General features: G+C 45.2%; 1 protein-coding gene across 1 annotated transcript in view; it reads left to right on the top strand.

Moving 5' to 3' along the window:
- fam161a (FAM161 centrosomal protein A) overlaps nt 1-10,486 on the top strand; it is a 40,827-nt gene extending 30,341 nt beyond the window's left edge. Inside the window, exons 6-7 of the mRNA XM_060898307.1 lie at nt 6,575-6,726; nt 10,072-10,486. Of these exons, the coding sequence (XP_060754290.1) occupies nt 6,575-6,726; nt 10,072-10,486 (567 nt within the window). The remainder of the gene's footprint in view (nt 1-6,574; nt 6,727-10,071) is intronic.
- Nucleotides 10,487-12,166: the final 1,680 nt, after the last annotated feature.

Genomic DNA, 12,166 nt, shown 5'->3' with positions numbered 1-12,166 from the left:
AGCCTCCAGTGACCCTACAGGATGACTGATACCCTGTCCACACTAGGGATTTTGTACCGATACGAAACTACTTTCGTACCGCAACACCTGTCCACACTAGCAACTATACCGGTACTGTAGTGGTATAACTGTATCGGTACGAAACCCACAAATGTATGGTGCTGTGTTCACACTTATACCGGTACGATAGTGGTATAACTGTATCAATACAAAGTATACTGGTACAGTTTAGTGCATCTGTCCACACTAGCGAGAAATGTTTGCGGTTTTCTTTCACGGTAGTTGAAATGCGCGTGCACGAAATGTTTCCGTGGTTACCGAGTAACTTCCTTCCGAGAATATATGGCATCCGTTATTTCGAGATCTCGAGAAAACAAAACAATTATTTCATGATCTCAGCTGGATCACTTATTTCCGTCGGTAGAGACGAAGCCGGGCCAGTCTTCTGCAGAGGTGCCGCAGACTAATTTTGAAATTATCCCTTATTAAAAGACTTAATGCAATCTCTCCCTGCCTCAACCCCTGATCAAAATATTGCCTTATTAGGTGATCGATTATTCCAGACATTCTAATGACCGGTACGAAACCCATACATTTGTGGGTTTCGTACCGATACAGTTATACCGCTACAGTACCGGTTTAGTTGCTAGTGTGGACAGGTGTTGCGGTATGAAAGTAGTTTCGTATCGGTACAAAATCCCTAGTGTGGACAGGGTATAAGAGTTTCGTACCGGTACAGTATCGGTACTGTAGTGCTTCGCTGTAGTGTGGACAGATGAAGCGGTTCTGTATCGATACAAATATAATGCGCATGCGCAAAGTCACACACCTCAATCGATGTCTTCGCTGAATAAAATAGTGAAGAACGGAGATTCGTTTGTTTCTTTCTCAACTGCCTCACGCGTTTTATACGATTCGACTGAATAAATGACCACCAGAAATACAGACTGTACATTGACAACAAAAAGCACACACACGTTGTTTCATCCGTACGGAAGCCGAGAGAGGCCCTTCATATAATCCTTTTTTTTTTATTCACCTTGTTATCCCGAGATAACGACATAATTAATTCAGGATCTCGAGAAAACAACACAACTAATTCGAGATCTCGAGAAAACAAAACCGTTATTTCGAGATCTCGAGAAAACAAAACAATTATTTCATGATCTCGAGTAAACAGCTGAGAAATGGTTCATTCAGGTGCACCAAGAGACTTGTGATGTGCTGACTTTGGGGCTATTTCTCATTCTGTATAGACGCAACTTTGGTCATTAGTATGTCTGGAATAATCGATCACCTAATAAGGCAATATTTTGATCAGGGGTTGAGGCAGGGAGAGATTACATTAAGTCTTTTAATAAGGGATAATTTCAAAATTAGTCCGCAGCACCTCCGCAGAAGACTGGCCCGGCTTCGTCTCTACCGACGGAGATACAGTGATCCAGCTGAGATCATGAAATAATTGTTTTGTTTTCTCGAGATCTCGAAATAACGGATGCCATATATTCTCGGAAGGAAGTTACTCGGTAACCACGGAAACATTTCGCGCACGCGCATTTCAACTACCGTGAAAGAAAACCGCAAACATTTCTCGCTAGTGTGGACAGATGCACTAAACTGTACCGGTATAGACCCTTTTCAGTCACGTAACCGTCGTAAACGCGACCGCCATTTTGGACATGTAGTGGACTTCGGCTCGAATCGGTTTGAATGCGAGGAAGACGACAAATGAAAAACAAAAGAAAAAGGAGCGAGATGCAGAAAACACCTTCACTATCCAGCGACGTAGGGCATTTACAGGGCGAGCAGAGGGAGAGGTATTTGCAGAAATTGAGGTTAGCAGGCTTAGAGAACGACGTTTACCTGCTTCCACCAGGATTGTTCACTGACGTACGGAAGTACACGAAGCCCTCGTCTTTACCTGACTTCGGCCCACATGATCTGTATACCTATGTCGTTAAAAACCCATCGCCATACACAGGTATTGATTTGAAAGCGTATAAGAGTTTGGATGCCTACAAATATTTTGTGTCAGGCTGGGTAACATGCCTACATCAGCGGGTCGTCCCTGGAGCCGGTGGTCGCCATCTTATTACAGCTAAGGTTTGTTCACATTTTCATTTAATGTCGGTCCTCAGGATAAACAAAATGTTATTAAATGTCATTGAAATAACTTCTTAGTCTGTTGAGACATGGCCCGTTATAAATTTGCTGTTACCAGGCAATGACCAAGAACTGTATTATTAGGGTCGGTGTCTGTGTTGTAGCAGTGTACTAGCAGCTAGCTGTTAGCACTAGCTAATGTCAACAACATAGTAGCTAGTATGTTACTGTAGCAATGTTTACGTTCAGTCATTTGGATGACTGTTAAAACGTTACACTCAAACAAAGAGGTTACAATGGGTTATTTTAACCTATTTGGTTACACACTCGCCGCCACAGAATGTTAACAGCAATGTAATGCCTTGTGTCGTCTCGTCTTCTTCCGCTTTATCCGGGACCGGGTCGCGGAGGCAGCAGTCTAAGCATGGAAGCCCAAATTTCCCTCTCCCCAGACACCTCGGTCAGCTCTTCGGGAAGAACACCGAGGCGTTCCCAGGCCAGCCAAGAGACATAGTCCCTCCAGCGTGTCCTGGGTCTTCCCCGGGGCCTCCTCCTGGGGGGACATGCCTGGAACACCTCCCCAGGGAGGCGTCCAGGAGGCATCCGAAAAAGATGCCCGAGCCACCTCAGCTGGTTCCTCTCGATGTGGAGGAGCAACGGCTCTACTCCGAGTTCCTCCCAAGTGACTGTGCTTCTCACCCTATCTCTAAGGGAGCGCCCAGCCACCCTGCGAAGGAAACTCATTTAGGCCACTTGTATCCGCAATCTTGTTCTTTCGGTCATTACCCAAAGCTCATGACCATAGGTGAGAGTCGGAACATAGATCGACCGGTAAATTGAGAGCTTCGCCTTTTGGCTCAGCTCCTTCACCACGACGGACCGGTAAAGCGACCGCATCACTGCGGAGGCTGCACCGAGCCGCTTGTCGATCTCACACTCCATCCTTCCCTCACTCGTGAACAAGATCCCGAGATACTTAAACTCCTCCACTTGAGGCAGGACTTCTCCACCAACCTGGAGAGGGCAAGCCACCCTTTTCCGGTCGAGAACCATGGCCTCGGACTTGAAGGTGCTGATTCTCATCCCAACCGCTTCACACTCGACTGCAAACCGCCCCAGTGCATGCTGTAGGTCCTGGTTTGAAGAAGCCAGCAGGACAACATCATCCGCAAAAAGCAGAGATGAAATCCTGTGGTTCCCAAACAGGATTCCTTCCGGCCCCTGGCTGCACCTAGAAATTCTGTCCATAAAAATTATGAACAGAACCGGTGACAAAGGGCAGCCCTGCCGGAGTCCAACATGCACTGGGAACAGGTCTGACTTACTGCCGGCAATGCGAACCAGACTCCTGCTCCGTTCGTACAGGGACCGAACAGCCCTTAGCAAAGAGCCCCGAACCCCATACTCCCGAAGCACCCCCCACAGAATACCATGGGGGACACGGTCGATTGCCTTCTCCAGATCCACAAAGCACATGTGGACTGGTTGGGCAAACTCCCATGAACCCTCGAGCACCCTATGAAGGGTATAGAGCCGGTCCAGTGTTCCGCGACCAGGACGAAAACCGCATTGTTCCTCCTGGATCCGAGGTTCGACTATTGGTCAAATTCTCCTCTCCAGTACTCTAGAGTAAACTTTCCCCGGGAGGCTGAGAAGTGTGATTCCCCTATAATTGGAGCACACTCTCCGGTCCCCTTTCTTAAAAAGAGGGACCACCACCCCAGTCTGCCACTCCAGAGGCACTGTCCCCGACCGCCACGCGATGTTGCAGAGGCGTGTCAACCAAGACAGCCCCACAACATCCAGAGACTTGAGATACTCAGGGAGGATCTCATCCACCCCCGGTGCCTTGCCACCGAGGAGCTTGCAAACCACCTCAGTGACTTCGGCTTGGGTAATGGACGAGTCCACCTCTGAGTCATCAGCCTCAGTCTCCTCAATGGAAGACATGACGGTGGGATTGAGGAGATCCTCAAAGTATTCCTTCCACCGCCCGACAATGTCCCCAGTCGAAGTCAACAGCTCCCCACCCGCACTGTAAACAGTGTTGGCAGAGTACTGCTTCCCCCACCTGAGGCGCCGGACGGTTTGCCAGAATTTCTTCGAGGCCGACCGATAGTCCTTCTCCATGACCTCCCCGAACTCCTCCCAGTTCCGAGTTTTTGCCTCCGCAACTGCCCGAGCTGCAGCACGCCTGGCCTGCCGATACCCGTCAGCTGCCTCAGGGGTCCCGGAGGTCAACATGGCCCAATAGGACTCCTTCTTCAGCTTGACGGCATCCCTTACTTCCGGTGTCCACCACCGGGTTCGGGGATTGCCGCCACGACAGGCACCGGAGACCTTGCGGCCACAGCTCCGAACAGCTGCGGCCACAATGGAGGTAGAGAACATGGTCCACTCGGACTCAATGTCCCCCGCCTCCCTCGGAAGCTGGGAAAAGCTCTCCCGGAGGTGGGAGTTAAAGACCTCCCCAACAGAGTGCTCGGCCAGACGTTCCCAGCAGACCCTCACCATACGTTTGGGCCTGCCAGGTCTGTCCAGCTTCCTCCTCCGCCAGCGGATCCAACTCACCACCAGGTGGTGATCAGTTGACAGCTCAGCCCCTCTCTTCACCCGAGTGTCCAAGACATAGGGCCGGAGATCAGATGAAACGACAACAAAGTCTATCATCGACCTCCGACCTAAGATGTCCTGGTGCCACGTGCACTTATGAACACCCCTATGCTCGAACATGGTGTTCGTTATGGACAAACCGTGACTAGCATAGAAGTCCAATAACAAAACACCACTCGGGTTTAGATCGGGGAGGCCGTTCCTCCCAACCACGCCCCTCCAGGTGTCACTGTCGTCGCCCACGTAAGCATTGAAGTCCCCCAGTAACACAATGGAGTCCCCAGTCTGAGCACCCCTCAGTACCTCTCCCAGGGACTCCAAGAAGGCCGGATACTCTATACTGCTATTCGGCCCGTAGGCACAAACAACAGCAAGAGCCCTCTCCCCAGTCCGAAGGCGCAGAGAGGCGACCCTCTCATTCACTGGGGTAAACTCCAACACATGGCGGCTGAGCTGGGGAGCTATAAGCAAGCCCACACCAGCCCGCCGCCGCTCACCATGGGCAACTCCAGAGAAGTGGAGAGTCCAGCCCCTCTCGAGGAGCTGGGTTCCAGAGCCCAAGCTGTGCGTGGAGGTGAGCCCGACTATCTCTAGCCGGCACCTCTCAACCTCCCGCACAAGCTCAGGCTCTTTTCCCCCCAGCGAAGTGACATTCCATGTCCCAACAGCTAGCCGCTGTGTCCGGGGATCAGGTCGTCGAGGCCCCTGCCTTCGACTGCCACCCAATCCACACTGCACCAGTCCCCTACTGCTACCTCTGTGGGTGGTGAACCCACAGGAGGTCGAGCCCACGTCACCTCTTCGGGCTGAGCCCGGCCGGGCCCTATGGGCAAAGGCCCGGCCACCAAGCGCTTGCATACGAGCCCCAACCCCAGGCCTGGCTCCAGGGTGGGGCCCCGGCTGCGCCATACCGGGCGACGTCACGGTCCTTGATGGTTTCTCCATCAGGGTTTTGGTGAACTGCTCTTGGTCTGGCCTGCCACCTAGGACCTGTCTGCCTTGGGAAACCCTGACAGGGGCATAATGCCCCCGACAACATAGCTCCTAGGATCATTCAAGCACACAAACCCCTCCACCACAATAAGGTGGCAGTTCTAGGAGGGGCAATGTAATGCCTTTTCTGGCTAATTTTATTCGTCTTACCTCCAACAAAGTGGTCACTACACAAGTGTTGGTATGCTGAGGGCCGCCAGTCTTTCCTGTTAATGGCCGCTATCCATCTTCTCCGTCGGTCAGCATCTGTCGGGATCCGATAAAATGATAAACCTTGCCTTGTGTGTTGATGGTTACTACATCCAGGTGCACAACAATATAGTGGCATGATGGAAGTCTTGCTGAAAGTAAAAACTTTCTTTGCTGCCGTTCCTCAATGTTGGCTGTGGTAAACTACTGGTAGTACATGTCCAAAATGGCGGCCGCGTTTGTCGTGACGTCACGTGGGAAGGGTCCATACTTTGTATCGATACAGTTATACCACTTTCGTACCGGTATAAGTGTGAACACAGCATGAGAGGGTCAGTGACCCATGTGACCTCAACAACTCTCCTTTAGGTTGCTTTTGGTCCACTAGAGGTAAATACCTGGAACTCCCCACTAGTCAGACAGAACTGAAGAAGCCTTTCGGATGAGAGGTGAAACGTCTTCAAGGATTTCAAGCAAGCCCAGTTGCCTTCCTTTAGCACCTACGGATTACGATGACCTGGATGACTGAGAACCTTCACATGCATTAAAAAATAAAATAAATAAATAAATAAATATCAGGTGGATGGGTGTTCCTAATAAAGTGGCCAGTGAGCGTATCTGTCTATGATATATGATAATGGTGATGATGACGTTTGTGCGTGTATCTGTAATACAGATGAATGCTAAGAAGGCAGCAGAGAAGCGTTATACTGAAGCTCTGCATGCATTTGGCCTCAGTGAGGCCTTCGTCAAGAGTAAAGCTCCTACAAGTGAACACGACGACGCTCTCTCGGGTCATTCAATGATTCACACGCCTCTCACACACAGGTCAGCATGTACACTCAGTGTTAATCACTCTGCTCCTGTTCCACACACACACATTTAGTGTGAGACGACCCTTTGCTTAAAAAAAATAGGAGCTTCAGGTCCAGTGAGTGCAGTTTTATGCGGAAATGAGCTGTAGGTTTTACTGAGCATCTTACAGAACCAGCCCCAGTTCTTCTGGACACTTTGACTGTCACACTCACTTCTTCATTTTGCAGCAAAAAATTTCTAGTAGCCTTCATTATGTTTTCTTTTTTAATCTGAAAAATGCTCTCTTATGTAATATGCTTCTTAGATCCAAGCATTTTTTTTCTGTGACATTTAATTTTGTGCTGGAAAATGAACGTTTGGAACTCTAAACTGTTTTTATAATGTTTTGACTCGATAATGTAGAAGTCATAAAATAGAAATCTATAACAAATTTTGTATGAAAAAAAAATAGGGTGCCTGAGATTTCTGCACAGTACTATAGATATTAAACATTAAATCTATACATTAATGACAAATATTGCTACTATTATTTATATGTCGTGTGTGTGTGGGTCCGTCTCAGAAACTGCTCTCTCATTTGGGACATTATGGCCAAAAAATAAATTTTCTAATTTTTACTATTTTTTTTTTTTTGCATTTACCGAACAATCAATGTTTCTTTTGTCATGTTTAATAAGAATAAAGATAGCATCTTGCTTTATCTGGCCTCCACTGTGGAAATTTTTTTTGATTACAATTCAAATGCTTTTGTAAAATTGATTTCCATATAAAATAACTCCATCATGAAGAATTAAAGCCCCTCCTTCACAGAGGAGTGAAAATATTGAATAAATTTCCTCTTTTTGATTGCTTGGGTTAAAAATGCCAAGTTATGATGACTGAATTGATGATTCACTTAAATATGAATAATATGATACAGTTTGGGTATTTGATATGGCGAAATAGGACACAATGGAAAAATCAAGAACACACCGGAAAGATGAGAATAACGGCGGTGGTAAAAGAACAGCGACTGTACCGGCTGAAGGTCGCGCGGGTCTCTGCTGCGGCGCGCGAGCAACGGGACATCACTACCGCACCGGACGGAGCGCGAGGCGGGGGCGGGGCAAAATGACTGGCCGTAGATTCTATCAAAAGTTCGATCTAAATTGACCATGGTTGCAAAATATTGGCCAAAGATACGCAAACACTACGAAATATGAAAGTAAGATGAAAAAGAAACATTCTATTGCCTTGTACTGCAAAACTAAAACAAAATACAACTGTCAAAACTCACCTTTTCAGCGATAACGCCTGAACAGATCACCCGCGTAACAGAAAGACCGCAAATGGAAGCACGATCAACTTCTAACTGTTGGAGTGGAAAATTCCATTCTACACATGCAAATTGTTAATGTGTGTCCTTCCCCGCACACAAATAACACGCTACGGTAAAAAATAGACCACAACTCATTTTATAGCTCAGAAATTCATACAAGACCAGCTACCATCGTAACATAGTCTGTAAGAAACATATTCTATACCTAACTTTCAGCTTTCGTTTTAAAAAACAACATCGCAGATTTATAACTAAATGTTTATACGGCGTAGTGATTTTAAGTTCCTACTTTTGGTGAGGTCGTGACCTCGACCCTGAGGCTTTCCGTTTAGATCAAAACACACGATCGTATTGGTTTTGGGTATGCAGAAAATGGAGTTACAACGGTGATGAAATATTTTGCATGATGTTTTATTACAGTTATGATTATTCTGTGAGCGCACCAATCCTTAGGTGGATAAAGTTACAGCTTAAAATACAATTAGTGATAACTGTAGACTTTTCAGTGGACTACAACCTTTTTAAGGGAATGCGATGTAGTCGACCGTTTATCATGTCCCAGATCAAGCCGCCATTTTCCCACAAATTTGCAGAATTTTTGCCAAATTCTGAATATTCACATCAAAGATTTAGTTTTATCTGTATTATTTCTTTCATCATTTTATTTCAAATTAAAACCAACATCACCATTCAAAACCGTATAGTTTATTGACCGTGAGTATATTTAGTGGGGGACCCCCACAGTACCCAGTTTCTGAGACTGACCCATATATATATATATATATATATATATATATATATAGAGAGAGAGAGAGAGAGAGAGAGAGAGAGAGAGAGAGTACTACTTTGTGTTTTATTCTATTAGTTATATACTGTTATAAATAAGCTCTGGAGAACAACAAATTCCTAAAAGTACTTTCTTTGTCCCTGATTATGCAGTTGGGAAATTCCTGTCACCCCAAATAACATATCATGAGCAAAATTAGCCAAGTTTGTTAGCAAGCAGGCTAATTAACTGCTAGTAAACAAGCTTGAATTTGTAGCAAATTGACACGAGTTTGATTTCAGTCTTGATTTATATCAGTTTTCACAGGTATTTATTTCACAGCAGCCAAGTCTGTCAAAATATACCATAACAATCATCAATCATTTTGTTCACGTCTAACATGAGTTAGGTAACGTAGCCAGACAGATTAGAAGCTAGGTGTATGTGGCTAAAGCATTCTGATTACCATGATTGGGTAAAAGCTGTGGAGTTTCTTAAGTTTATTTCCAAAATGAAGTTTTAGTTTTTAAATGAAATACTGTAATGACATAATTTGTGTTGGCAAATTTAACCCAAACGTCAATCTATATAATATACACTACCGTTCAAAAGTTTGGGGTCACCCAGACAATTTTGTGTTTTCCATGAAAAGTCACACTTTTATTTACCACCATAAGTTGTAAAATGAATAGAAAATATAGTCGAGACATTTTTCTGGCCATTTTGAGCATTTAATCGACCCCACAAACGTGATGCTCCAGAAACTCAATCTGCTCAAAGGAAGGTCAGTTTTATAGCTTCTCTAAAGAGCTCAACTGTTTTCAGCTGTGCTAACATGATTGTACAAGGGTTTTCTAATCATCCATTAGCCTTCTGAGGCAATGAGCAAACACATTGTACCATTAGAACACTGGAGTGAGAGTTGCTGGAAATGGGCCTCTATACACCTATGGAGATATTGCACCAAAAACCAGACATTTGCAGCTAGAATAGTCATTTACCACATTAGCAATGTATAGAGTGGATTTCTGATTAGTTTAAAGTCATCTTCATTGAAAAGAACAGTGCTTTTCTTTCAAAAATAACGACATTTCAAAGTGACCCCAAACTTTTGAACGGTAGTGTAACGTTGATATATAATTAACTACCTGAGACAAGACATATTTTCTAATTGGATTTTAATTATGTTAAGAGCACTTATGGAAGTTAATATTAGCATGTCTCTTTGAGTTTGAAAAAGTTGCATGTTGGTGAAACGTGCTTGTTTTCCCAGGAAGGACCAAACAGCTGATCATCTGGAGGATGCGGATTTTGAAGATTTACTTGGCGATTATCCTGGTGATTATGAAGATGTCGAGAATGTACTGATGGACAGAAAGAACAAGAGGCAGCAGGAGCAAGAGGAAAATGGAATAAAACTCGATAAAGAAGGTGACCCCAATGAAGACGGAGACGGCAATCGTTCCTATGAAGACGATCTGGATTTTGATGATTATGATGATCAGGATGGGGATGAAAGTGATGAAGGATGTGGTGACAGGAGCCACAGTCGCCATAGCAACACAAGCAGGGTGAGTGACGACGGAAAACGAAGTACAAGCCCTTTAACGGATGGAGGGAGGAAAGAAGAAGATGGGGAAAGCAGGCATGGAAGTCAGGAGTCTATGAGTGGTGAAGAAACAAGTTAGAAAAAAAGAGGAGAAGAAAAGAATGATGAGAAGGACTGAAGAAGTCGTCTCATTTGTGCCTCTTTAGCTCCTCTTGTGGAAATGGTTGGGATTTTTTTTTGTGTGTGTAGTATTATTTATTGCAAGGGTGGAGTATAAATTGATCCATCCTTTTATTTCACCTTGATATAGATGTTGAGACCTTGATATAATAAAAATTTGTTGTCTTGCATAACTGGGTCAATGTCCATGTTGGCTTTTCTGTTTATTATATTCCCCCTTGTATTACAACTGAGAGGACCTGGAAAATCTGCTCAGAGGAAAAAAGTTGCTGAAGGAGAAAATGAAGGTAAAAGGTTGGCATACAAGTTAGTAATTATTTATATTATATGGACATGAGTGTTTTACTGGGAAATACGCCACTCGTATTTTGCATCTGAACTACATCCGGGACAGGGAGAACCAAAACCATGACATAAATCTCTATATGTCAGTCGTGAGGAAATTGATGAATTGTTTTAATAAATGTGGGTACTTTTTTCCACTTTGCCACAGTCCATTTTAAATGAGCCTTGGCCCAGAGAAGACGTCTGCGCTTCTGGATCATGTTTAGATACGGCTTCTTCTTTGAACTATAGAGTTTTAGCTGGCAACGGCGGATGGCACGGTGAATTGTGTTCACAGATAATGTCTCATTCTCATCTCATTATCTCTAGCCGCTTTATCCTGTTCTACAGGGTCGCAGGCAAGCTGGAGCCTATCCCAGCTGACTACGGGCGAAAGGCGGGGTACACCCTGGACAAGTCGCCAGGTCATCACAGGGCTGACACATAGACACAGACAACCATTCACACTCACATTCACACCTACGCTCAATTTAGAGTCACCAGTTAACCTAACCTGCATGTCTTTGGACTGTGGAGGAAACCGGAGGAAACCCACGTGGACACGGGGAGAACATGCAAACTCCGCACAGAAAGGCCCTCGCCGGCCACGGGGCTCGAACCCGGACCTTCTTGCTGTGAGGCGACAGCGCTAACCACTACACCACCGTGCCACCCACAGATAATGTTCTCTGGAAATATTCCTGAGCCCATTTTGTGATTTCCAATACAGAAGCATGCCTGTATGTGATGCAGTGCCGTCTAAGGGCCCGAAGATCACGGGCACCCAGTATGGTTTTCCGGCCTTGACCCTTACGCACAGAGATTCTTCCAGAGTCTCTGAATCTTTTGATGATATTATGCACTGTAGATGATGATATGTTCAAACTCTTTGCAATTTTACACTGTCCAACTCCTTTCTGATATTGCTCCACTATTTGTCGGCGCAGAATTCGGGGGATTGGTGATCCTCTTCCCATCTTTACTTCTGAGAGCCGCTGCCACTCCAAGATGCTCTTTTTATACCCAGTCATGTTAATGACCTATTGCCAATTGACCTAATGAGTTGCAATTTGGTCCTCCAGCTGTTCCTTTTTTGTACCTTTAACTTTTCCAGCCTCTTATTGCCCCTGTCCCAACTTTTTGAGATGTGTTGCTGTCATGAAATTTCAAATGAGCCAATATTTGGCATGAAATTTCAAAATGTCTCACTTTCGACATTTGATATGTTGTCTATGTTCTATTGTGAATACAATATCAGTTTTTGAGATTTGTAAATTATTGCATTCCGTTTTTATTTACAATTTGTACTTTGTCC

Source organism: Neoarius graeffei, chromosome 18 (assembly GCF_027579695.1).
Source record: "Neoarius graeffei isolate fNeoGra1 chromosome 18, fNeoGra1.pri, whole genome shotgun sequence".
NCBI classification, from domain to species: Eukaryota; Metazoa; Chordata; class Actinopteri; order Siluriformes; family Ariidae; genus Neoarius; species Neoarius graeffei.
Note: the sequence above shows the minus strand (reverse complement) of the source record. Positions and strands in the feature narration are given on the sequence as shown.